The sequence below is a fragment of the Corvus hawaiiensis genome, chromosome 12 (assembly GCF_020740725.1).
Source record: "Corvus hawaiiensis isolate bCorHaw1 chromosome 12, bCorHaw1.pri.cur, whole genome shotgun sequence".
Classification (NCBI taxonomy): Eukaryota; Metazoa; Chordata; class Aves; order Passeriformes; family Corvidae; genus Corvus; species Corvus hawaiiensis.
In genome coordinates, this window is record NC_063224.1 from 9,919,240 (window position 1) to 9,947,133 (window position 27,894).

Genomic DNA, 27,894 nt, shown 5'->3' on the forward strand with positions numbered 1-27,894 from the left:
GATTAGAGTGATGAATTACTTGGAGGCCCTGCAGAACAGTTAATCAAAACAATAGCTGGTGCAGAGGAGACCAGCAGCTTTTTAACTCATAGCCTGTAGGTTTTAGTAGGAGTCTGAAGTGTTGCAGATGGCTGTATTAGAACTACTACTTGTAAATGTTTAAATGGTCTTCACAATAAGACATTAAAGAATGAATATCATTCTTTAGCTTTTTAGTTCTTTTTTTCTTTAGATAATTGAGAAGATTACTGTCCTTAAAGTAATTGAAAGTTATGATCAAGTGGCAATTGTGAAAGGGTATTTTATTTACTTACAGGAATCCACAGTCGTTAGGATATAATAAAGTAAGTAATTCAGTTTAATCATAACATGAAATTAATGTTCACATAAAATGGACTCAATTATTCTGAGACCTCTTTTGATATCTTATATAGAACATCTCTCAGAAGGAACCCTTACAGGTTGGAGAATCTTTTAGATTTCTGGTGGTTATTTCTGATGTTTAACTTTCCTCTAAATTGTCAGTTAATGAATGGGTCCACTTTCAGCCTGTTGTGTAATGTCTGCATTCCTGAAGTAAAGTCCTGTTCCTGGAACAGGCCTCTGACAGTGACTGCAGGAGTCAGTGCCTTTCCTTTGTTCTGATGCCATTTTGATAGCACAGAGGTAACTCACAAAGTTCCTCCTCTGCTTTTTAAGATGGTCTTTTGTGCCAGATCTTCCTGGCAATTATGATAATGAAATTCTATTAAATACAACTATACAATTAGTATACTCTTCAGGTGTAATGTGGGATATTTATTTCTACCACAGTAATAGCCTTGAGACATTTTAAGGGCATACTTAATCTAGGAAGATAAGAGCATGGTAGCAGGTCACCTGGGTTTCACTGTAAACATGAAAAGGATTGAGAGACTGTCAAAATGAATTGAAGCTAAGATTTTTCTCAAAGTACTTACAGATAAACTTGTGGTTTGTTCAGATTTCCTCAGTGCCAACTGTATTAGTAGAGCAAAGGTGTAACTGATGGTAGATCAGCTGCTGAAAGGATTTACAGTCATCCCCAGCATACTTTGGTAGTCACACTGCTCTTTCCTTTAAAGCCAGTGCCTCTAAACCTGATGGCTTAGTGACAGAATTTCTTAGGCAATCTGGTCAGTCTTTGGATTCAAGTGATTGGAGATCAGTGCATTTATAAGGAATTCTTTGCAGAGTTTTCCCTCAGTATTTGTGAGCTGACAGTACGGACAACTTGCCCCTCTTAAAAGCCAGGGACTGATGTGGGGCAGGTGCTGGTACATGGGGGCAGAGGGATGAGTTGTTAGTGGTGGCCAGCCTGACACACACTCCCAGACCTCTTCCATTGCTGTTTTTGAGGCTGTTTTCTGAGATACGTGCTAGTTTCCTGCTGCTGTCAGCACTGTCCTGGCAGCCCTTGTTTTACATTCCCGGAGGATGACCCCCTGTGTTTGGTCCCTGCCTCCTGAAGCTCAGCGTGCTTTCAGCCCTAGAGACAGCTCGGCTAACGGCATCCCACCGCCACTTAGTGCATCTTACTTCCAGTATCTGTCTCCAGCAAAAATGTATGTCCTCTTGTTTCTGCCCCAGTTAAAAGCTGCATCGACACGCTGCACATCAGGGGGCAGTCCCAGGCTGGTGAGTTTCTTTGGATAGCCTCTGTCCAAGTTGCTGGCTGAATAAACCCAGTACTCATTTCCTAAGTAGGGGAGAAAACAAAGCAAACAAACACTGTTTAATAATCCCTAACAAAAGGGTATTTCTTCTTTTTTGCTTTGCCATGTGACTTTTTATTGCACTAACTGTACCACTGGTCTTTCTAGTATTTTGCCATCTGTGAAGCACTAGATTACAATGCAAGCGGACTGTGATTACCACTGCTTTTGCTATTGAAGTGCTCCTTGCCTCAAAAAAAGAGATCTCTTTTCTCTTGCTTCCTACCTTCTTAGCTGACTTACTTTGAGGCAGACACTGTTGTGGGTAAATTTGGGTTATGCTAAAACAAGTAGTTTATACAGGAAATTTTTTGTATGATGAAAATTGTCTGAAACTGGGCAGGGGCACCTGATGTTCAAATGCAGAAGCTCATGTTCGCCCTTTATTTGTTTTGTTGACCAATTTTATTGAGTGATTAATAGGAAGTTTTTGCTCAGAGTTCCTGTTGTCCTTTGTCACACAACATTTTCTAGTGTCTCCCCAGATATGTACTAGTGGACTATGTAGTAGTGGCTCTGTGCTCTTTACAAGGAATCATAATTTGCTTAGTAAATACCCTCACTGGATTCACTGAAAGCCATGGAAAGATTTGTTCATGAAAGGACATTTCTTTGATTCTATGCTAGTGGGAAAGAAAGTAAGTAAAGTATTAATGTGAGAAAAGTATAAAGTTCAGCATTTGAGATACTTGGAAGTTATTGATTCACCATTCAGGAGTAAAGTGTGGGACTAACTAGTAAGTATTTTAAGACAGTTGTGTTATTTTCAAACCAATCTTTGTTTTTTGATAGTCCTTATTTATTTTTTTAAAAAGCAGGTTAGCTACATTTTCCTGGAATTTTTAAAGAAAGGGAGAGGTTTAGATGTGATAGAATTATATATAATATATGCAATATTTGAAGTGTTTTGGTTTGCCTGAATTCTTTAAGTTTTTCCCCCCCCCTCGATGTAAACTAAAGCAAATGGCCTCTGAGCCATGTGGAATAGATTATCATTACTTTTTTCTCTCCTGTATAGAAATGTACAGCAGCTTTTGCCATATGGTTTTTACATGACTGGAGATGTTTAGTCATGTTTTTAGTAGATATTGGAGCCTCATTTTTGCTGGCTCAGTTCTTCACGTTGAAAACAGTCTCACAGCTCTGCTCATTTGGCCACTACAGCTGAACCATATGTGTGACAGACAGAGCAGAGCTTCCTGTCCTCCTCCTCTCCCATGGAGGCAGCTTGCACGGCTGCCTGTATCCTCTGCCTGATGAGCCACCAAGGAAGATGCTTGGAAGCCAAAGTGGAAGTCAGTCTTTGGCAAAAGAGAAGGAGACAAGGAAAGGCATGAGGAAAAAGAAAAAAGTAGTCCTCTCAAGCAACATGTGCTGAGATAATAGCTTAAGATGGAAAGAAATAGAAGAAAAACAGAGCAGCGACTGAGGAAAGAGAGCTCCCACTGTTGTTGCATTGCATTTTAAATAATGATTCTTGTTTGGCTTTGCTTATTGTTGAGTGTCTCTTTCTAGGTGGTTACAGCTCTCCTTTTGTTGTACTGGAGGCTGAATGCTGTTTAGAGTCTTTCAGATCCAGCCTTTGTCCTAAAATCCTGAGCATGGGAAGAGGGAGATGTCTCACCCTACCTGTTGGCTCTGCTGGCTCTTAGGCTGTTCCCTGTCCCAGGTACAACTCAGAGGAAAGTGAGCTTGAATGCAACATTATGCAAATGGATACTTACACTTTGAAACTTAAAACCCATACCTGTAAAAAAAATATAGCCTTTAAAACCAATACCTGAAAAAAATACAGCCTTCTCGTCCTGAGGGGCCTCATAGACAGCATCAATTTTCTCTGGCAGATCAGGCCAGAATGTAGCAACAAGAAGAGGACCTGTGGGTTTTCCTCGGGGGTTTACAGTCCTCCACATGAATCTGAGCAGAACAGAAAATTGTACAAGATCTACAATGAACTAATTCAGCAGCACATCTGTTTCTCATCACTTCTGGCACAGGCCGTATGAGCACGCACACACACACATGCGCACACACAAATTAGCAGCAACACACACTTGGAACTCTTCACTGACTGAAAAGCAAACTCATTTATTTAGAGGCATGTTGCTAGAGGAGCTGCACCATAAGCTGCATGCTGGACTGCTGGTGAAATTGTTGCACTGATTGCTTCCTGTTGCTTTTTGCATCAGGGAAAAATTTATCCTGTGCTTTGAGTATACAAATAAACTCATTTACACAGCATTTAAACTGTTAGAGCCCTCCTGCTGCTGTGTATGGAGCAGATGGATGAGCATTTGACACAAGCAGAGTTTTGTATTCCATGAACTGCTCTTGCAATTACTATTGTAGTGACTTAAAGTTCAAATTTAATAGCAGTATATCACAGTGCTTGGAAGTGAGTTTGGCTGTAAAAGAAACTGCTAGCACTAAAAACGTTCATTAGAGAAATGCAAAGGGTAATTTATTGGCTATTTTATGTATAAGTAGGATGATCATTTGATTTAAGCCTTAAAAAGCTCTAATTATCTTTAAATGGCAGAGCTTTGTGCTGAGGGCTTTTGGTATTAAAAATAGCACTGCTATTTCCTCCTCCATAGAATGAAGAACTTTTTTCCCCAACAGAACAAAAGTTTTAATATGGTCATAAAATGAAAAATCAGCAGGCTGGTGGAATTGCTCTTGCACCAAGCTATAGTCATTAAATTCTGAGGTCAAACTGCTTTTACCATTAATATGTTTCTGAAGCTCAAGGTGCTACTGGCATTTTATTTTTTGCAGAGTATAAATTGTCATTACCCGTTCCTGCCTATAACACTTATACCTTTGAGAAGCCCAGGATCTTAAACTGCATTTTTGTTTTGCCTAAATTTGGAGGAGCAGTCCTAAATTAATTTAACAAATTGCTGTATTTTTATCAATAACGAAGATAATAATATATTATCGTATCCTTGTTGTGGATACATAGATGTATATATATATATATAACATGTACAAAAATATCTCTGAGCATGACTCATAATTTTCATTTACAAAAAAGAGGCAAAGAATAAGCCATTTGACTAATTGCTGCTCTTGAAAGTGTTAAAATACATATGAAATGCTGTAATAGGTAATACCATTTGTTTCATGCATCTCTTTTTAGACAGAAAAGCAGATCCAATATGATATGGAATGGAAATTCATATAGAAAGTACTTATAACACTGCATTCATAAAAGTAGTTCCTTTAAAAACCCGAGTTACAGAATTCTCAGTCAAGTTTGAACCTGATTTATGGCTGAATCAGCTTCAGTAATTGCTATCTGCATGAATTTCAAACTATCCAGGGCCAACAGAGACTTAACACCAGGTTTTTAATAAACCACACATTTCAAGGGACTTGTTAAATTGGTGAGGTTTTCTTTTGGAAAGGGAAACTTTTTCAAAGCTGAATTTTATTTTGTTTTTGAATTGGGTAGAAGGTATTTTTATTTCTACACATCTTACTGAGGAAATGGTGAAATTAATTATTTGGCTTTCTAATTTCAGTTTGAACACAATAAAATGTTTTAACTCATCCCTATTAAATCTTAATATTACATTTCTAGAGGGTTTTAATAATTTAGTTACAGTATTTTACATCATCTTTTAACATAATCAATATTTGCCATGATGATGATTATTATTATATGCAGTTATCAAAAGGACCCAAATCAGTGGGTCTTTTTTAGTGTCCTGATAAATTTCAAAGTGTGAACTTTTCTTCACTCTCAGAACAAAACCATCCATGGAAATGCTGTTCTTGGGCATTCTGTGCCCAGTGGAAAAGCTCAACTGTTCTCTATGGCTAACAGCACCTTCAGTAATTCCCTTTTCCCAGTAATTTCCTTTCCTTGATTTGAGGGGGGAGGAAAAATACTTTTTTTTTTTTTAAAGAAGTAATCATATCTGACCTCCTTTTTGCTGTTTACTCTTTGCCTGTGCCATGTGACAGTTGGATTCTATGGTCATTTTCATGAATCATAAAAGTCACACGACACATGATAGACAGTGGTTTCTTGAATGCCAAAAGTGAGTCACAATGCTGTTTGCTTGATACTTGGAAAGCTGCAAGACTGACAGGCAAAGCCATTCCAGAGCAAAACAATTCAACAGTTGTCTGCTTTTGCTGCATGCTAGATAAAGGCTGAGCCAGTCTGAACAGATTGTTCTGGTATTTGCATAGTTCTTAGTCCAACTGTATCTAAATGCAAAATACTTCTATTTTGTTTGGATTATACAGAATACTGGATCACTCTGCTGGTTTAGGAGTAGATTTTACATTGTTACTTTGTGTGACTACTAGTTTAGAAGAGCAGAAGCAAGGTGGAGATCTGGCTGAAAACCAAGGCCCACAAGTGAGCAGAAGAGGAGCAGTAGCTGGGAATAGTGTGGAACTTGGTAGGGGTTGTACTGCTCTGAGAATGTTTTTCCTCTGAAGGTGCTGAGCTCAGGTGACTACTTCAGCTCTCTGATGACTAAGTTAGCAAAACTGGGCACTTGGTTTTGACAAACTTGTTCTGGGTTCATGGGGCCAGCCCTGTGTGGCTTTGTGAGGCTGATCTCTTGTTACTGTGGGGCTGCTTGGTGGCCAAGGAATGACTGTTCCTTGCCAGTAGGGATCACTGGAATCTTAGCCTGCTGCTGACAGGGCCAAGAAGAAGAGTACAAAAGGTGGCAGAGGTATCCCCACAGACCAGATGAAATGAACCCTTTTTGCCACAAGCAGCTGTAATATAAATAGGGAATAATATGTTCTTACAATCAGAAGGTTTAAATTCCATTTCTGCATTGCTAAAACACAAAGCCTGTGATAAAGATTAAGTCCAACTTCAAACCTAAAGAACCATTATTCTGGGTATCATATAGATTGGATCTAGAAGGAAATGCACTGAAGAAATTATTGTATTTACCCTTTAAAATCACCTGACTATGTTTTTTTGTTACTAAAAGCTGGTGAGTAGAGTTAAACCATGCAGCATATTAATAAAACTTCATATATCTAGCTGAAAATTTGAAGCTGGAGTAGATGTCTGGACTCAGGTATATCACCAGGAGATACTAATAATTTTTAAATTGCTATTTTGTGAGGGGAACTTGTATGTTGGTTCCTGTTTCCTTTTAAATTTCTACTGACAACTGGCAAGGAGCAATGAACAGCTGAGTTGCAATACTTCCCTTAGCTTCAGATTCTTGTATATGTTTTTATATGATAGGAGACAGTGTTTGATTTAGGCACACTCATTGAATGTGTGTGGACCCATATCTTCAGTGGTGTTGGGAAAATGTTCAGGGTAACTGAGGATAAATGATTCCAAATTTGGCATTGATTTATGACAGGGAAAAAAGGAGCTTTAGTGTCTCTCACAATGGTGCTGCCAAGTCCCATAGTCCATAGGAGATGCTCTTCATTGCTGAGTGGCTGGGTAATACAGGCCCTGGCAAAGGCAGTGGGAGCTGCAGCGGGGCAGCCACCTCATTTTAATAGGAATGTCTCTGCTTTTGCACAAAAAATGCCTTTGGTGCCTTCTGTCTTAGAGGCTTTGCACACATGTAACCTATCCCAATCACCAATGCCCTTGATGTGTTATTACAGCAGCCATGAGTCACATAGTGCTGTTATTTAATGACTTTGGACTCAACCTGAATTAAACTATTTCCCTGAGGAGTTGATTAGGGCACTTTGCCATTTCTGAACACACAAAACAAAGGCTGGATGTTGTGCCTGATGATAAATTTCTAGATTTTGGTGAATATGTCTCGCAGATTCCTTCACTTCAGGCTCTCTTAGTAAGCAATTTGTTTCACTTACCTATCTTTGAAGAAAAACGTTTCTCCTCTAATTTGTGCGACTCCATCAAATACAATCTCATGCTTGCAGAGCTCTGGAGTGACAGGTCCAAGGGTCGGACGTGGGCCTGGTCCTGGCCCTGGTCCAGGTTCGACATCGGGTGACACCTCTGTGATGGTGAACAGAGATATTCTGTTACACTGAAATGAAATACTGCACAGGTTACGTGGAGAACATGAGCTGCCATGGGTTCTAAAAGGGTAATCATTTGGAGTGAGTTCTTGAAGCAGGAAAAACTGATAATAAAATTGCTTCAGAAGGAGGATGGTTGAGCACAGCTGAGGAAGCCTTGACTTCCAGTCCTGCCTTGATCCTCTGTGTGGCCTCATTGGAGACATGGTGCCTGTGTGTGTCTGTCTGGGCTGAGCTGCCTGTTTAACCTGAGAGATAATTAAAAGTGACTGTACTGGGTTCAGAAGTGAACATCTCAATTCTTATTTTGCTGGCTTCTAAAAGGAAGTTAAATAAATTTCAAAGTCCTTGTACTCAGAATTATCTGCAGCTCTGCTGAGAAAGATGTCAAAGTGGATTTCTCTTTTTTAAAGAAGTGCCAATATTTGGCAAGTTACAAAGATGCATTTTGAGCCATTTGTATGATCTTTCTGCCCTCACCAAGAATCAAATTGTGCTTTTCAGAACATGCACTCTGCCATCTGGTTTATTTTATTTGGTTTTATTATTTGGCTGCTGCTTGTCTTGAGGCATTTGCTATTTTTTTCTCAGACATTGGGTTAATTTACTGTATGAGAAAAAAAATGGAGTGTAGCTGATTTGTGATGATAATAATAATGGGAGAAAACAAGGTTTTTTTGAATACTTGTTTTACATAGAAAACAGTTTGTAAAGGGTTATATCAGTTAAAAAGGAAGAAAGATAGTTTTGTCTCAGATCTTGAAGCATGCTTTAAGAAAATTGGGTTAAGTTCTGAGCTCTTACCAAAGATACACAGTATGAGCTCAGAAAACTCACTTACAAACCTTGACCATGTCTCAATTCCCATTCTTAATTAAAGCAGAACAAGGAATAATGAAGATTCAAATCAGATTTTTGTCTCATGTGATAATAATTTTGATATATTCTTATTAAAATTTCTAAGGTGTGGAAAACTGTAGAATATAGTCAGAGTTAAAAAGATCTCTCAGTAGAAAAATGAAAAGCACAGAAAGAGAAATGGAATATGGGAATGTCTACTTAATTGACTGTAGTATACTTGTGCCTCTGCACGGTAGAAAATGTGTGCATGAAAGGAATTTTAATCATGATACTACGTATGCATTTTACTAAGACTGTCTGTGGAGAAAATAACAAATGTTAAAGATGTAACTACATAAAAATACTTAAATCGACTTTTTCTCTAGGAGACTGCCAAATACATTACATTGAAGTTTCAGCTCCCACACTTTCTGCAAATGTTATTGTGGTGGTACAGCCTGAACTGTGGGAAGGCAATGTGAACTGTTTCCAAGCTGGGACACAGGAAACAATGTCCTTCCCCTTTTGCCAAGGGTCACAATCTGGGAAGCTCAGAGTGTTGTAGAAAATAACATCCAAACCCACGCACATCAGGTATTTCAAGCTAGAGACAAACATGGCATTTCATTGTCCCGTAAAAGCACTAGAAATTTTCACCTAAAGGTGTGCTTATGGGGTGCTTTGATGCTCCTTTTCATTCAGTAACTTTAGTGACCCCTCATCCTTAAGTTGTGATATTTAATTGAAGTAGAAGGCCTGGTAATATGAAGAAAGCAGGGAGAAAGGAGCAGAGGATGTTTCTGGCATTGGTGGGATTGTGCAGTTCGTAATTTACTGCAAATTCTGAGTCCCAGATTTCAACCTGTGTTGCTTGTTTTCCTGATGAGTTCTGCTGATGGGGGAGGACTTTACCATATAGCTCCTGGATCCCTTTAATATCATCCTGAGAAAGCCGAAAGTTCTTGGTGTAGGTGTAGATAGGGGCCATGAGAGCTCCGGGGTCCTCAGAGTGCTCTAATCCCATAGCATGACCAAATTCATGGGCAGCAACCAGGAAGAGACTGTACCCTAAATAGCACAGTAAGACAGTGTTAGCTGCTTGCATTTAAATAGAATTGTACCAGACAGGCTATTCACAATAAATAATAATGATTAATATTTAACGCCTCCAATGGTGAACATCACACCTATTTGCCAGTAATGACATTTCACTGGAGAGATTCTAAAACCCTCTTTTGTAGGTGATTTTTGCTGCTGTCTCCCATGCAAGTGACTCTGACCAAGTGTTAATACTTGTGTGAGAAAAGGAAGTGTAGCAAATAACATTGGACATCCCTTTTAGGTACAGAATTAAACTTGCAATCTAGATATCAAATCTTCACCACAAAAAGGCTTGTAAGTGATAAACAGGTCTGTAAATCTGTGTCTCTGAGAACAGACTCTGAATTGGTACTGGTGTACCAAATATTGTTAGATTAAAAATAACCTTTTATCATAGGATAACATATCATCAATTATGCCCAAACAGTCCCTGAAATTTGGCAGGTTTTTTCCTTCCTAAAATACACCCCCCCTTCCCCCCCCTGCCCAAATATAGCATTTATTTGTAAATACGTAAAAAGCCTTTTGCCCATGTTAAAAGATGGACAAATATTAACCAAAATAATTTTAAATTGTGATATTCACCACATAGACTTTATATTGTCTCACTCATTTTTTAAACATGTTTTTCATCCTTTGCAATATCAGTCACAAATGTATTAATTTTTTACATTTAGTGTTTGTTCCTAATTTGTATCCTATAGTACTTCTGGCTTTTAGTCTTGGAAAGAAACACTGGTGGGAAGAAAAACATCTATTTATTTATTAATTTATTTCATGGTTTTGTATTTTAAAAGGATCGTGCATCATTATAACTTTAGGAAATCTGAATATTTCAGACAGATGAGCTCTGGGAGTGACTCTAGCTGTAGTCTCACATTTCAGTGTAGGGACTTTGCTCAGATTTCAGGCTGGGGAGAAGTGCTGTAACCAGCAGGGATGATGAGAATGAAATCACTGCACATGTGATGCCATCGGTGTGGGCACTGCCCAGTCACCCTTGCGTTGCCCTGACAAGGGGTGTTACCTTGATCTGGACAAAAGCCCCACTTGCGGTCGTCGTCGTAGCTGCTGGTGGAGGCACACCAGAGCTTGCCATCGTTGCGCCCTGCACTTGTGCACGACTCGTATTTATTCCCGAGGAAGATGAAGGGGAATACACAAGGAGCTCCCTCGGAATTTCCACCAACTGTTGACATAGCTGTGGAAAATGACAGGAAAACACAGTGAGAAGGGGATCCCTTTTGCTTCTTCTCCTAAACTACACGCTAAAGCCAGAAAGGAAGCAGAAACACTGCAATGCTTCTAGGAATATGAAGAGTAAGATTAAAAGTAATATTTGAAAATACTCTGACAGAATTAAAAAGGAAGAAGTCTAGACATTGCCATTGCAATGAACTTGCCAATAGTTTAAGTGGGGGTGAGAAAGAGCCCTGGACTCATGTTCACAGCTCTGGGAAAGCAGCAGTTTAACAGTGTTTTGTGGAAGGTGATTGTCCAGCAAGTATCTTTTAATGCTCACTCCTGGTGTTATTTTAAAGTGTTTTAAAGTATTTAGGTGGAAGGTATGGTTAGTGTCAGAAAGGTTAAAGAGCTATTGAATATCCACCTGGCTGGTAGGTGTCTCACTCAAGAATAAGCTTTATATACCCTGACAGCAGGGTACAGTTTAAAATTATATGATTTAAAACATTTTCTAAAGAGAAGGATATATTATATGTAGAAAACTTTTTTTTTAACCAGTAGTTCTGCAAAAACTTGAAAAATTTTCCCCTGTGTTCTCATCTATGTAGTATATGGCAGTAATATATAAGAAATAACATTTGTATGTGCAGGTACAAGGATTTCTAGAGGGAAGAGAATGCAACTGCATTTAAAATAACAGTTTAAAGTAGGTATCATGAACAGAATAGGAAAATAATATAAAAGTCATTTAAATTCATTTATACTGCTACCTGACAATGACAGTTCCTTTCAAATTATGGTCTGTCTTCTGGGAAGGTACATGAGAGCAATACAGAGGCAAAGCTGGTTGTGTCCCTAATTATTTATTAGTATTTATTTCTCATTCATTACTATTTATTAATAGCATTTTATGCTGAAAGAAAGCTTAAACTAAGTGTATTTCTTTGTTCCACTGATAGCGACTGTGTTACCTAAGACTTTGACTACATTGATTCTAGATATATTGGTTCTTTTGTCTGTTGAAAGATCTTTAGAATTTTCTCTTCCTAACCATGTAGCAGGGTATAATGAATTTGATACCTTTTTTTTTTTTTTTTTTTTTTGACATCTATAATGTGAAATGGAAGGGTTACACCTGGTAATCAAAAGTAACAGAAAGCCAAATACCAGTACCTCAAAGCTGTATTGCTAATGGTTGGGCCATTTTCAAAAGACCCCCAAAAATCAAAAAGCAGGATGCATGTAGGTTTGAATGTAGCTTCCCCTTGGCTCTGTTAAAAGCCAGAGATTTTAGAACTGCCATGGTTAACTTAGTCTCTATGCTTATGGCTGTAGCATGAATCCTAAGAATGAACACCTGCCAAGCTATTCAGGGCTCTAAATTAATTTTTGTTCCTTTATGTAGTAAAACTCAAGTTAAAAAGTATAAAAAATTGTGAAGAAAGCTGAAATCTATTTTTGTGGCTAAACCATTTCACTTAGTTCTTTTGAATTGCTGAAAAGATCTATTAACACAAGCTTAACATACTAAACAAGATTTCTTTTTACAAGTGTAAATGGTGAGTATTAAGCTAAAATATTATTCATACTTTCTTCTGTCACATGAGACTTCTCTTCCAGGGCCATTAACAAACCGTAATCTGCTTGTAATTATCCTGCAGTGGTAGCCATGTACGTTCAATGCCATTTGTGTATTCCTGACAAACCTGTGCTGTGACCACCTTGTTTATACAGATTGCTCCTGTTCCAGTTACATCCTTGGCCACCTCTGTTGAAATTGTGTCTAACTCATCAACTTCTGTGTGCTCTGGTGAAAGTGTGCCAAAGAAGACTTGTTAAAACAATGACCAATTAGACTGTGTTATGCAAGCAACATTCCTCGTACCAGTCTCTGGACAGAATCCATATTTCTTATCTCTGTCGTAGTCTTCAGTGGTTCCACACCATCGGTATCCATCTGTTCTGCCTTCTGTTGTGCACTGGTCATAGGACTGGCCTTGGAATTTGAAGGGAAATTTGCATGGCTGCCCATCACCATTGCCACCCATTGTAAAAAGTGCTGTAGGGGGAACGAGAGAGGAAAATGTCAGAACACAAGGCTCAGTATCAACAAGGAATCACAGTGTAAAGCATCCATGATTTGGCCCTTTTTAAGATGCCCAAGGGCACCTTTTCCCCCCCTTCTCTCACGCAGTTTAAAGCTGCAGCTAAAACCCAAATGTGTATGTGGGAAGGCTTGGCAGGTTACTTCTAACTTTGCTGTTAGTTTTGATTGACTAAACAGCCATTACAGCCTCAGTCTATGTGTAGGATTTGAGGGGGTTTGCCTTTGCTTAGGCTGATCCATCAGTGGGAAGAGGCATTGTTTATGTGTGTGCTTCTTTTTACAGTAGCACTAAATAAACCCCCCAGGCCTCTTCTGGCTTAAGGGTGACTGGGAAAGGGTTCTAACAATGGAGTATTGTGACACAGATGGTCCATTTTGCCTTTTACACTTAAACCAGTAATAGGCTACAGCATCAGGGACATGAACCAGTAAGTTAAAGAAGTCCTACTAATGAGAGGATTTGGAGCTTTGCAGGCCTGGCTCACACACACAAGTTTGCTGAACTTCTGATCTGCCTGAGAGAGTGATTCTATCCTTCTACATCCTGGACATGGAAACAGCCACACAGGGGTCCTGTCTGCAACACACCCTGTGCTTCCCCGCATGTTGGGTTTTGTTTCAGGTGCTGTACTAAGATAGGAAAGGTGCATTAACTAGGGCTGTGGCTATTGTGATTGGAGAAGGACTTTATTTTTTTAAAAAAGTAGTGATAGAATTGGAGAGCATAGTTAAACTGAGTTGTTTAGATGACTCACTCACCATGAGCTGCTTCCAGCTCTAGGTCTGGCAAACTCTGCATTTTAATAGCCTTTTTTATATTGGTTTACATGTGGCTAAGTTGCAAAAACCATATGGAAAGTCAGTCTCTTACTTTGCATGCTGCCTTTCTGAGCCGCAGTCAGAATGCAGTTTTTCATTTTGCTTGAGGCTACATCATGTGATGGTAACAACAATGGTTTATTAAGTTTTCAATTCCCCCCCTCTCCCCCCTTAACAATAAAATTGCGTTAATGTAAATGAAAGTTAGAGACTGGGGCAGTTTCCCCAAAAGAAAAGCCAAATTTACTTGTAAGGGGATCTTAAAGGGCCTTGTTCTGCATCATGGTAAGCTCAGCAATTTACTGGTAAAGACACACTGAAGTGAGAGCAGATTCAGACTGGACATTACTAATATGTGAACTTCACTTTTAGCTCTTCCTAGAAAAATTAACCAGTTGTGATGTCAGGAAACCTCAGGCTGGAAGGCTGCAAACCCCTGTGGCACAGATCCATGGTGGAGGTAGGTGCAGCTTCACGAGGGTTCTGCCTGGGAGAGCAGTCAGGCAGCAGCCTACAAGAACTGTGACCAGTGTGAGGGAGGTACAGGCAGAGAACAGATTGTTATATAGAGGAGGACCAATGTTAGGAGCCTAAACTGCCTGTAGTGTCAGTGGAGTTTGGAAATGAGAGATATCAAGATGCCTTGATCCCATATGGCAAAGGAGAAGTTCAGCACACCTGTATAAGATTTGCATAGTAGGTAGATAACTTTCTGCTTTACCTCCAGCTTTGACAAACAATAGTTCAATCAGTTTACAAAATTAGGGTACAGATCTGGGACTACCTTTAGAAAAGCCTGGTGCAGCACCACAGCTTTAGACATGTTTCCATATATGCACTGTGGCTCTATAATGAGAAGAATTCAAACTAACTTCAGTGAGTTAAACATGAGAGAAACAAAGGCCAACAACCAGGAATGTTGCCGCCAACACAGACTGTCTGATATAAATCCTACCCTATCTGAATTTATTAGCTGGGGTTTAGCAAATGGTGCCTTGGAATAATGAGTGAACAATGCCACTCTGCATTTAATAAGAAACATCTGTGCATAACTGTTCATGGATCTTGCAAAACAATTACATCAGAAACAAAAGGCTGAAACCCTTCTGTTCCATTTCAGAAACCTTGACACTGGCATTTCCAGGAATCTCACTTTCAGAACCAACTCTCCCTGACAGTGCTCCACTGCTTACATTTTCAGCCTTGCATGACTTTAGGATCTTACAAAGGTGTATCAGTCAGGGTATGTGGATCTCCATTTCTCCAGCTGCCTATAATCATGGCTTCATTCTGACTGCATCTGAGTGCTTGCAGTATTTTAAAGAAATAAGCCAAATTTTTCTCTTTTGTGGCTGAAAGAATTAATCCAAGGAAGAGGCGATTTGGGGAAAGGTGGGAAATAAAGGAGATGTCAAAATTTCCCCAAAAGAAAGATTGTGCAGTTATGTGCATGTGCACACTTACAGTCTGCTGAAGTAAATATTCTGAAAGTCATACCACTAACAATAAATTTTTAAAATTTTTTGTAATCTGTGTAAAGTTCATACTCCTGCTTGTTCATCCTCTGTACTTGTATTAATAGCTGTCACCAGGGTAGATCCCAGCTCTATATGTGATCTATACCAGGCAATTAGGGGTTTGGAAATTAAAGAATAACTTTTTACTGCATTAGGGCTCAAGACTGATATGTTCTACAACAGATTATCTTTGGAAACCACTGGCATCCTGAGGCAGAAAATCTGTAATCTTGTATTTGAAACTGTATAGTCTTGCAAATGAGCTTGAAAAAACCCCAAAACTTGTCAAGCAGGAATCCATTTAGTGTTTGGCTACAACAGGATTCCAGAGAATCCTATTTTGAACTTTTTCTATGTACACATACCTGCAAAATTTTGAAAAATGCATTTCTTTTCAGACATGTACATATGAATACATGTACATGTGTGGCAGTACTTGTGTGCTGGGACATGTTGGGCTCTACTTGTGCATTCTTGGGCTGGCAAACCCCTGAACATATTTTGGTAGCTTGAGGCTTAAGCATCACTGATCTTCTTTCAGCAATCTGGATTCTCTTTCCTTGTACTGACTGCATGTAGCCATAACATTATAAATAAGTTCAGTACTATTGTTTCAAGCAGGATTAGCATGAATATGAAAAAAGCACCATTTCTTTCTGGTTTGCTCTCCTTCAAAACTTTCTTATTTTTTTTTATGACCCAGGAGTAGTAGGCAGGACTTTTACTGACCGAGTGCTTGATATGAAAGGTAAAAAGAGTGATGAAACACTCCCTGCTGCCCAAAGCTAATAGTCAGTTATGTACAAAGGGAAATAAATGAGTGTGGGAAACTGCAGTACTGGGAATGTCTGTTAATGTATGTGCCAGGAACTGGCAAACAGGACGTGGAACGAGTGGCTGAAAGCACCTTACCGTCTCTACTCTTCTCACTGCTGATAAATTACCTCAGTAGGCTACAGCCAATTAATTGCTTCTCTAAAGGTTTCCTACTGTGTGATGTACAGGAGATGAAATTAACACTCATACCAATAAATAGTCTGAAATGTTATATCCTCAAGATGTAAAGGCTCATCAAGATTTTCAAGCACAGAAATATGTGTTCCTATTGTTTTTAAAGGAAACATATTGTTATAAATTCATTTGAAAGATAATAATAATAAAAATTCTATTGTGTATGATTTTAAAAAGTTATGGCTACACAAAGGCATTATACTCGTTATCTAATCTGTAAATGAATGTTTCCAAATATGAAATAAAATCCTTGTGAAACAGAGAGTTCTGGTCATCTTCCAAAAGGTAGAATTAAAGTACAATCTTAGCTTTCCTAGACCCTCTAATAATTTAGTACAGATACTGGCATGTTATGATTTCTGAAAGACATTCATTCCTTTATCTAAAAGGAAAGGAAGTGGGAAAAACACAAGAAGTGGATGAGCAAAGAAGAAAGGAACAGTCTGCCAGGAGAAAAATCACTAGAAACATTGGTCTACTTACACTCATGGGGACAAAAGCCATATTTCCCATCTGCATCGAAGTCTTTGGTTGTGGAACACCAGAGGAATCCATCGCTGCGTCCTGCATCTGTGCAGCTGTTGTATTCCTTGCCATTGAACCAGAAGGGAAATTTGCAGTATTCACCATCTGCATTTCCATACTTCACTCTGACCACTACAAAGAGAACAAATGCAGTGGTGAAACTAGCCACCAACTGATACAAAAAATACAATTTCTGGACATCTTATTTTCCTGGAAGATACTGATATAGAAATGCAGTCTGAATTTCCATTTTGAAATTCAATATACTGCTGGTCTCTCTATTGGCAAGATGATCATAGCTGAAATATAAACTGGTAATTTTAAAAGAATTACATGGATATTACTCATGGTGAAGTGTTAGAATCAGCCCAGAAAAATATATATGTTGTTACTATGGCAAGGCAAAGTTATAAACATGCTGTTAATACATTTAGTAATTTAGTTTCTTTAGTAATATGGTCTGAAATGTTCAGTATAGTTTCAAAGGTTCCAGGCAGCAGCTGAAAATGAGCTGAACATGCCTTGTGCCTCATAAACCACTTTGGTATTTCCAGTGGGACTTGTGTGACATCTGTGGCACAGGGGGACAGGGTAAGGAACACAGACACACCCAGATCCTGGGGTTTATTTCAGTTTGTACACACATGTAGTCTTATGAATACAGTATTGGTGCTGGAATATATGTTAATGCATAGATAAGTCACTTATTCATTGCATTTCTTTTAATGGCAGTAACTAACTGGTTGCTTGTGCAGTATTTTCACTTATAGGGAAAACTGTTTCCTCCTGCCTCTGAGGCAGGGAACCAGTCCAGTTAGTACAGTTACCAGCTGGTGCTTCTTCTGAAGGTGAAAGAAAGCCCAACAGAAGGAAGATGACTATTTTGGTATTAAAGTTCAATTATTTTTTTGATGGGAAGACAGATGAGAAAGCTAGAATTTGAAATGAAACACAAATGTGAGTATATATTCTTATTTTAAGTGTTCCAAATTATTTTACAGGACAAGATGATAATCAGTATGTATGATTGTGGCAAAGTTCAAGCAGAAAAAGCAGGTTACAAACTACTAGGCCTTTTTTGCCTAGTTCAGGTGATATTATCTAGATCTTTTCTTCTAAGGGTATGGCAAAGTGCCTGTGAAAGATTCTTGAAGATGCTCTTAATCTGCTGTTTGATGTTAATTTTGTTTTGGTCACCAGCATGAGTGATTTCTATTCCACATGTTTATAAGATACTATGAGTATTTAAAAACCTATTCAAGTGGATGCTTCTACTTTTAGCAACTGGAGCTGCAGCTTAAATCATCTTAAATCATCATGTGAGCAGAAAAACGCTGACCAGTCTGCCTCTTGAAAATAAACTTAAAGGTATTGTAGTTTGAACCCCTGAGAACTGAAGCATTCAAAATTGTAGCCATGGCTTTGTACTTTCACAGAATTCCTGAAGGTTATGCAGCATCAGGCCTACTGTTAATTCAGTTTTTCATGGGGTAATAGTGGAGGAACAGAAAGGGAAATCCTATTTCATTAGGAATTACATAAACATGTTGTAGAAAACATTTTAAATTGTATAAATGAATTTTCACCTCCTAATATTTACTGTCAGTCAGTGAAAGAATTTAATGCAGTGCCTGAAACAGTATTAAAACAGAGCAGCCAGCAGGCCATATGTTCTGAAACATGAAAAAGTCTGGTACCTTGTCCCTCTCCAAGAGTCCACAGTTCATCATCATCAAAATGGGAGTCTCCTCCAATTCCTGGCCCTGGTGCAAAGGCATGAGCCAGGAGACCGTCTTTGCCATCAAAGGGGTATCCATCACCATGTTCTGCAGGAGCAAGCAGACAAAAAAGAGCAGTTTCTAATGACCTCAGGCAGAGTCTGTACATGAATGATGATTATCGTGTGTACTTTCCCATCCAAGACAGCAGCAGAATAGTCTAGTGAGTGAATTTATTGGTTTGGGTTGTGCTGGAAAGATTGAACCAGAAGAGAAGCAGCCAGTTCTTACAAAGAACATTAAGAGTCAGTACTGCAGTTGTCACAGCATGGTATTTTATATCTCATAAGTATTGTGGAAAGAAAGCAAAAATTGTGAAGAACAGTGAAGAATTGTACATGTGATGTATGATTGTATACACAGTGCTATTTCTCAATAAAAGCTGATAGGGAATTTTAAAGTAAACATTGTAGATGAGGGATATTTTCAGGTAATTCGTATCACTCTCCAACACAGAGATTAGAAAGTAAAGGCAGATTTCACTTTGCAGGCTGCTCTTTTCTTCTGCACCTCACACTGCTGTGCTCTTTGCTTTGTGCAGGATACTCACTACCCCAGCAGGAAAGCAAAGCTGGGTGTCAGCAGTGAGCTCTGGAAAGCCAGCTTGCTCTTGCTTCTCTGAGCCCTGAAGGAGAGTATCCCTCATCCACTTGAAGCACTCCGAGAGCCAGGCAGCTCACAGGGCAGCAGCAGGTTAAGCAGCTCTCATGTTAACACACTGTAGGCTTTTCTTGGAAGTACACCACTTGTGGGTAAGGCAGGCTGGCACGGGCATAGCCCTGGTATTCATAGCTCTCCCACCACACTGACCTGTGCATCAAAGCTGGCTGCCAGCATCTCCAGTTGCATCATTCCTGGTCTTTTGGTCTGATGTCTTGCCATTTAACAGAAGCCCTAAATACACAGGCCTGATTCTCTCCTCTGCTACACTGATTTCAGGCTGGTGTCACTCTTAATACTAGTTCAGTTCATTCCCTTCAGGAGACTAGTGTGTCAGTTGTTAAGAAAAAGATTTTGACATATATCAGGTGCTTTACTCCCGTTTATTTCAAAGTAGATCCTTTTCTTAAGAGAAAGCTTAAAAATGAAAAAACCTCACAGCTGTCTCAGCCCCTGTGAATCTGATATGCAGTAAAGTGATAGGAATGACTGAATTGTGGAAGCAGCTCTTTGCCCACAGTATCTGAGCTGGCTATAGCCAGCAAGTACTAAAAAGTACTAAAACCAGCAGAAACACTTCTGCTTTTGTAAGAATTTTTTTTTTTTTTTTTTTTTTTTTTGCAAACCGAGCCAGTCTGGATGAGGATCTGAAGTCCTGAGTGTACAGAATCTCTGCAGCTTTTGAGGTCAACTCATCAGTAGCTAAAGCAATGAAAACCAGCTTGAAATGAAGGCTTTTACAAAGAGTTCAGTTATTCTTTGAACTCTTCACTTAACTTCCAAAGTCTACCTCCCAAGTAATTGGCTGCACAAATATCTTTATTGGTATTAAAAATTCTGTGACTGTCCAGAAGTTAAAACCCCCCATGTTTACACTGAAAAGCCATAAATATTTTTTCAGGGGAAACCAAAATTAATTGAGAAGGCATGCACAATGAAAATGAATCAAGTCACCCATCATCAGCTGCACCCAAACCATAGTTCTGCTCATGATCCATATTTTTAAATTCTTCAAGACCAAAGAATGCATTGAAAGCTTGCATTCTGCCATGCTAAAGAATGGAAACCAGCTATGGAGTCAAAATTGGAAGGCACGAATCCATTTTTAAGCTCTCCAGTATGTTAGAACTCTCACCACTATCACTGGAAAACAGCATACAAAGCTATAAATAAGTGGTAGGATGCTATTCCGTTCTCTTCTGTGGCAGGAAGCCAGCTCACATCATCTGAAGATCTATACCAATATGTCTCAGTTCTATTTCTGATTTGTAAATTTAAAAATAAAATGTTGCCCCTAGCAATTCTCTTTTGGAAAGATAAATATAGTGTAAGGATATTGTATAAATACTTCCCTCTCTCTCTCTCATGTAAAAGAAAGTCTTAGTGAAATTAGATCTTAGCTTGTATGAGCCAAGTGTGAACTAGGACAAGGTTTGCCAGAAAGGCTCATGAGGGTGGATCATTCTAATACTGAGGATTAATGAAAGGAACAAAACCAAAAACATAAGTAAAAATAGAAAAATATACCCCATCGGCCAAAATTAATCATAATGTCTGCTTCTCCATCATTTATTCGGTTAAATCTCAGCGGTGTGACATCACTCCAGACTTGAAAGGCTCGAGCAAAGGCATCATCTACTGTCTCAGGATCCAAATCTGGGGTATAGCCTATAATCCTTAGAGGTAAAAGCAACAGTTAAGTAACACACAAACATGCTCCCTGTATTAGTTGTTTACTGCTCAACATGCTGAGTAGACTCAGCAGTGAAACCAGCTAAGAGGTAACACTGCTGCACATGAGATCTAAACAACTTCCTTTGATTCAGAGATGTGTTTAGATGTTGCACTTACTGTTTATTTTCTTTTGGAATTGATGCAGCAGCAAGAAGAAAATTATAAATCCAGAGGCTGTAAAGCCTGGATGGCAGTGAGCCTTGCACAAAACATTTTGAGTTTTGCATTAGCACTGAGACCAGAAAAGGAGCTCAGTAACATTCTGGAAGTTTCAAGTGTGGATTGTTTTGCTCTTCAATAAGAGCAGAAAAGCAGCCCTTCTCCCTCACCTGTGTCTCTAACTGTATATTGTTTCATCCCTGTGGAATGCTAATCCTTTACCTGTGTGTGGGATACATTGGCAATAGGATACACAGGGAAATAGGAAGAAAAAGCATGTAAGATAAAGCTGTAGGCCTGACCTGAGAAAGGGACAAACTCTCTAGTATGTTGCTTTCTTCTTCTTCATATATTTTAATTGGACTTCTTACTGCCTTATATTATAGCCTATCTGCCATGTAAAGACTAAAGACAAGTTTCCAATTCTTTGCTGCTGTGACTGTGCATAGTGAGGGAAACTATTTTGTGCCTAAGGAGAGTGAGGAAGAATCAGAGGGAGCACATCAGCAAGTAGGGGCTGCAAGAGCAGCTGCCACGGGTTTTTTCAGCGTTTATTAGGTTAGTCACAGCCCAACGAACGCTTGGAGTCCAAACGTGTGAGGGAACAGCAGACTAAGTCAAGCACCTAAGACAAATCTGCTGGTTTTTCTCATTGGTGGTAAATGATTGCTCATGGACCACCTAAGGTAATGAGTTTTTTACTACAATGAGAGCTGTATTGGTCCCTAACTCTTCAGAAGAATATGAAATTAGAACATGCCAAACTTATTGCAATAGGCTTGTTATAACTTGTATTTGTATATAGCTGAAATACAATTGCTTGATTTTAAAATTTATTTAATCATCTCCTTTTTAGGACTGAGGGATGAAGAGGAGTTTGGCCTCTGCAATCAATAAATACTGTGATCCTCCTGGAGCAGGTGGGCAGGTGAGATACTCCTGCTCCAACTCCCTTAGGATGCTTGCTGCAGATCAAAGAGTAAATCCAAAATCTCTTTAGTTTCAACCAGAAAGTTGATGTCGAGATGATTCTTCCTGATACATTACAGTTTGAAATCACAGAGGTATTTGTTAAAGCATCTGGTAGTTATCCAAACACCAGGGGATTCTAATTCAAGGAGTCTTGTCTAGCCTTTGGGTCTTGGAAGTGCTATGGTTATATGTGAACAGAACCCAGCATTACCAGTCAGTACCAGTCAGTACCTGTATGTTATATGATTCTTTTCCCATTTTGGCTTTCTTGCAAAGAAGTTGTAATTGGCTACATCAGGGTTACCACAACGAGGTTTCTTCATTGTCTCAATAGTGTTTTGATCCAAATCTCCTGTTTCAGGCAGCCCAAAAAATTTCTGCATTTTCTTCAGCGTATCTTTCAGGACAAATAAATTGCAACTGTCTTTTGGGCACCCATAGTATTTATTCAGGTATTGCTTGGGAAAAAAAGCACAGAACAAAGAATTTAAAATTCATAAAATAAATAGTTAATCATTGTAAAGAAATAAATACTGTAATTCCATGTTAGCTTTCTACCTGTAATTTTTAAGTTTTCAAAATTACTATTATTAGTAAGTGAGGGACCAGCAGAATCATCTTAATTGACACAAAGCATCCTTGATCACATGATGTTGCTAATTAAACAGTCATTTCCACTATTAGCTATCACCTTTACTTAATGAATTGCTTTTAGTTATTAGAGCATAGAGCTTCAATGTAGAGCTACAAAGTAAAAATGGGTTTGTCTTTTTTTGTTTTCTTTTTGATGTATAAATCTGCTTACAGTTTTAGACTTTGTGTAATTGGTGTTGGAAGAATCTGGATTATTGAGAAACTTCTCAAGAAATCAAAGCAACCCCACAAATGAGACCGCATTGATTGCAAAGAAAAACCCCATTCTTTATTCAAACCACACAGAGTTGTTTGAATGTTGTATGTGTTTGCTTTTGAGCCAAACATTGCAAAGAACTGAAGAAGAAAGTATTTGGTAACATTTCAGTTGCTTGGACACTGCAGCCAATCAATATTTGCATACTTAAAACTCCACTGAATGCCCCAGCACATTATGGCCAGACTGATGTTTCTGATACAGCCATGATGGCAATTCATACAGTTCTTTCTCATTAAAAAAGAGTGATCATAAGTGATCCAAAAGATGGCACAAATCCCATTATTTTCATCTCCTACCTAAAATAATACCCACCAAAGTCTCTTCCCCTTCTCTTAAGGATGAGTTTACAGTATTTTATGCCTCTCTGTGAAAGAAAAGCTTCAGCCGTGTGAAATGGCAGCTACTCCCAAACTGCACCCAAATGGGTGCTTGGCACTGCCCAGAGCTGAGAGATGCCAATGGTGCTGTGAGACAGGAAGGTTGCAAGTTACTGATTTTCCTGGTAAAAACAATCTGCAGCCGAGGAAGAAAAACCCTTCAGGTATTGTATCCCAAATATTAACTACAAGTCCAAGGTAGGAAAACACCTGAATAAGGTAAAGGTCTATTTGCCAAAAATACACGAGGAATATCAGGGAGAACTATTTCAAACTGAGGATTACAAGAAGCCTGCCAAAAAGACTGCACATTTAAGTTCTTGCGCCAGCAAGTATTCCCAAGAGAAACCTTGTTTCATGTGTCTAATTAATTGCTGAAATACACCCAGGAGACTGGGGATATTACCACAACATCAGGAATATAAAGCAGAGGATATTTGATACCTGCTGTTGGTCAAGCCTAGATTTCACCACTCTCCTCACAAAGTCCAGGCTAACCTCATCTGCCCAGCATAGGAAATGGTTCAGGGCTTACTCAGAAAAGGATTTAATCAAGATGTTACACCATTTCCTTCAGAAGGTCCTCCATTCATCATGATTAAGCACAGACTGTGGCTAGTTTTTGTGATTTTTGTAATGTACTTCTGATGTGGTATTTCTCCAGTGGAGACTGTGGCACTGGCAAATAAGGAACACAGAGTGGTTTCATCTTAGCTTCCACTGAGCTGCTGTCTACACATAGTTAATGGGGCCTGGTGGAAATGATGTGAAATGCATTAAGAACATAATCAAACAAGCCAGTTTGGTTCTTATCCTGATTTTCACTTTCATGTAGTTCGATGGATTTTCTTATGCCTCTGCTTGCATCCCCCAATGATGTACCGTAGTATAATATAGACTGTATATCAGGATTGAAGTTTACTGAAGAAACAGGCTGCTGCTCTTGCCATTTTAGGTTTGGGAGCAAGCTATACAACCAAAAATATAATCTGTGGCATGATAAAGAATTTTACTTGATAGAATTCTAAATAAAAAGCTAACCCCTTTCAGTTTTTCCTAAAATGGAGATTTTATTGAAGATGACAAATGACCATGATCAGCTGTTCTATGAGGAGAGAATCTTGAAGAAATGTAATGTCTATGCAAACCACATCTTGGCCTAGGCTGTGAAACGCTGTTTCCCCAGAGTCAGCAGGGAGCTGTGGTGATCTGGAATTTTGATCCAGCCCATTAATGAAACAGGGTCCAGCTGCAACATAGCAATTTGTGTTCTGATGCTGAGTGTTGGGGCTGTTCTGATGGAGGGTGTGAGGAAATGCAGCCAGTAAGCATTGCCCAAGAATACCCCAAGAAAGACAAAGAAGTGGTGCAGAGTTAAACCAGCTTGTAATTTTCCTCTGAGTACACATAATAAATAGGTTGTTTGAAAGAAACAGAGATGAGGGGAGATGTGGATTGCAGTTATTAAATAAAAGCCTGGCTGTGTCTAAGAAAATAGATTCTCTAAGAGTGGTTAAATTGCTGTTAGACATGTGGGACCCCTCTCTCCTCTCCCAAATGCACTGCCCCTGCCCCCAGCCCTTGGCTACTGTGCTGTTAGGGCAAAACTGGGGGTGAATTTGTTTTGTTAACGACTGAGGAATGCCCTTTTTGGGTCAGTTTGTCTGTTTTTCCTAAACTTTCCAACACAGCTCCCAACTGGAAATTCTCTCTCTACCCTCCCCTAGACCTTCTTTAACCTGGGAAGCTTTCCCAAGATGCATACACACTCCTAAAGAGAAGTGACCAACTTTCAAATCTCTATGTCCTAAAATAAGAGTAATTTATCTCAATCCTCCTTAAAATGGATTTACTGCTGAAGAAGAGAAATGTCTATAATTTACATGCTAAATAAGGGTAATCTATCTCAATCTCCCTTTAAATGGACTTCCACATAATGTCACTTTTATGAAGGTCCATGGGGCTAAAAAAAGGTTAGAATAAAATGCTGTAGAGTTATAGCTATAATTTGCTCATATCACAGAAATCCAAACTCTTCTTTTTTGTTCCAGATTGGATTTGGGAAAAATATGTCTAAACCTTTGATGAGATTGTTTTCCAAAGTCAAAACTAGTCACAATGGCTTCTGAAATTCGAGCCAGCTTTCAGTTGTAGTGTCCCTTAAAGCTGTGTTTATGCAATGCATGGTAAACAATCTGGAAAACACACTTCTGAAAGCTGTGATACATGCATTAAGAGAGTCTCGACTGCCCTCACGTCTACTTGATTTAAGTAAAAAGAATTACATGTCTCTTATTTGCCCTTCTCCCCTCTTACCATTGCAATCTTTTGATTACAGTTGTGATGATTTACTAAAAATATTTTGTATCTTGAGACCTAAGGAAAAAAAAACCCAAAAAACTGACTTTCTTTGCTGGCTTTAAAAATTTTAAGAGAGGAAACATTACTTGGCTCCAGTTTTAACTTTTGAAAGCTGATACCTTTGCTAGCTAGCTAGCACTTCCAGAGACTCTAGGGAAAGAATGCTACACTCATTCCTTAGCCTCAGCTGAAACAAGAAAGAAACATCTGCTTATGAAACAACAATATAAATCTGAAGCAAAGATGAAACCAACACTTACCACTGCTAGTTCTTTGTCTGTTTTGGGAGTGCTGTCTCCAGGAAACTTAATGATTGGTGACGGTGCGGCTAAAGTTTTGTTAAAAAGATATACTTGGATGAATAGTACTTTAAAAATGAAGCCACAGCCAATGTGAGTCTTCATGCTGCCTAAACTTGCACTCTCCTCTTTGGAAAAAGCTTTTGCCCACTGCCTCTCCGTTACTTTAGCTGCAGTGCACCAGTTGCTTATCTGCACATCTTAACTCTCAGCACCGTTTTCCCTTTTGCTTGCTCTAGCAATTCCTTTGTATGTTTAAAACATCCAGATGCGCAGTCTCAAGCTACCACAAGAGGAAGTCTGAAAACTAGTGGAAACATGAGAAAAGGGCAGTTACCAGATGTGATTGCTGTGATTTTAAGGTAGCAACAGGCAGATAGTTATTATTGCTGAAAGAGGCCACATTTTCTCCTCATTTGTATATATGAAAGCATTTATTTATGCCAGAGAGGAAGAAAAAACAAAACCTGACAATCTTGAAGACAAAGTGTCCCACATTTATTAAAAAAAAAAAAAAGAGAGAGAGAAAGAAATTACTAAACATTATTTTCCTGGCTAGGAATTTTTACTATTTTTTAGCCTATTTTTATGTCACAGACATAATGATATGCTTTAGTCATGTGGTTACGCTTCCACACAGTGCCTTGCAGCAAACATTTTGATTATGGATTTTGAGACAGACCCTGCACAGGGCAGTGCAGCTGAGTGAGGCTTCTTGTCCCCCTCCTGCTGAGACTACACAGAGTGTGGGTCTGTACTCAGGGCTCAGCGTGCTCTGTGTGAGCCTCACTCCCTCCCTGCTCTCTGCACAACCTGCAGAACTCTCAGTAAGATTATTGTGGCTCCTTGGGTTCAGACCCAGCTTGAGGCTTTGCCACCAACAGACACAGCGTGTCACCTTACCCCTACAGGGTAAAATATAATTAGGCAGATTCAGCAGTAGAAATTAACTTTAATAACTGATGTCAGGGAAATTGTACAAAATTCAGTGTTTGCTTGTAAGGGGGGTTTGACCACCTGGTGCAGCTGCCTTAATCTGAAATTTTGGTGTAAATATGGCCATTGTCATGGACAGTCCATTTATTGTGTCATTCATAATATTGCCAGGTTTGAGGTGCTATTACAAGTGAAATATTATTTTAGCTGAATATCCCTAATCTGGGGGTTTTGCTCATCACATTTCAAGATGGGAGGCTGGTAATTCTGCATGATTGCAAACTGTGTTCTGGCCAGCCAAGGATCTACAGTTTCTACTAAACACAAGTCCAGCTATGAAAGTTCCTCTGACCTGTATGTCACCATAAAGATTGCCACGGCTTTCCAATGAATGCTAAATGAAAAGTTTTCCAGATATGACCCCTGTTAACAAATAGGGCTGTTAATGAAAAGAAGGTACTTTGCAGGTGTTTGGAATTTACTGATGATATTTGATAATAGATTGCAAATAGTTAATATTGGCAGTTGTTTGATTTATGTTAATATCAAGCTATTTTGCTAACTGTGCCCCATCATCCATGAAGAGAACAGTCTTACATAAAGGCAAGGATTTCAAAGGAGGGGCTGAGGGCTCAGGGAGAAAGCATTTTCAGGGGCTTGTGCTGCCCATATACTTCGAATGAGAGCCCAACACAGCAACTATATGCAGGGCTGCTGGGTGAATCAGCCATGGGAAATGTCACTTGACGCTCAGGAGAGAAAGAGGAGTTACGGGAACTTTGTGCATGAATGGAGCTGTCTTTGTCAGCAAGTGGTTTTGTATTTATCCCTGCTCATCCTTTCAGGAACGAATCCAATGTGACTTGA

The 27,894-nt window shown here is 39.0% G+C and overlaps 1 protein-coding gene across 1 annotated transcript in view; it reads right to left on the bottom strand.

The window, feature by feature from the left end:
- The window catches only part of MMP2 (matrix metallopeptidase 2), a 30,009-nt gene extending 3,630 nt beyond the window's left edge, over positions 1-26,379 (bottom strand). Inside the window, exons 1-11 of the mRNA XM_048316866.1 lie at positions 26,053-26,379; positions 22,373-22,599; positions 20,804-20,952; positions 18,536-18,664; positions 16,797-16,970; positions 12,745-12,918; positions 10,702-10,875; positions 9,486-9,641; positions 7,563-7,710; positions 3,514-3,650; positions 1,558-1,717 (exon numbers count right to left, since the gene is read on the bottom strand). Coding sequence (XP_048172823.1) covers positions 1,558-1,717; positions 3,514-3,650; positions 7,563-7,710; positions 9,486-9,641; positions 10,702-10,875; positions 12,745-12,918; positions 16,797-16,970; positions 18,536-18,664; positions 20,804-20,952; positions 22,373-22,599; positions 26,053-26,196 — 1,772 coding nt within the window. The 5' untranslated portion in view covers positions 26,197-26,379. The remainder of the gene's footprint in view (positions 1-1,557; positions 1,718-3,513; positions 3,651-7,562; positions 7,711-9,485; positions 9,642-10,701; positions 10,876-12,744; positions 12,919-16,796; positions 16,971-18,535; positions 18,665-20,803; positions 20,953-22,372; positions 22,600-26,052) is intronic.
- Positions 26,380-27,894: the final 1,515 nt, after the last annotated feature.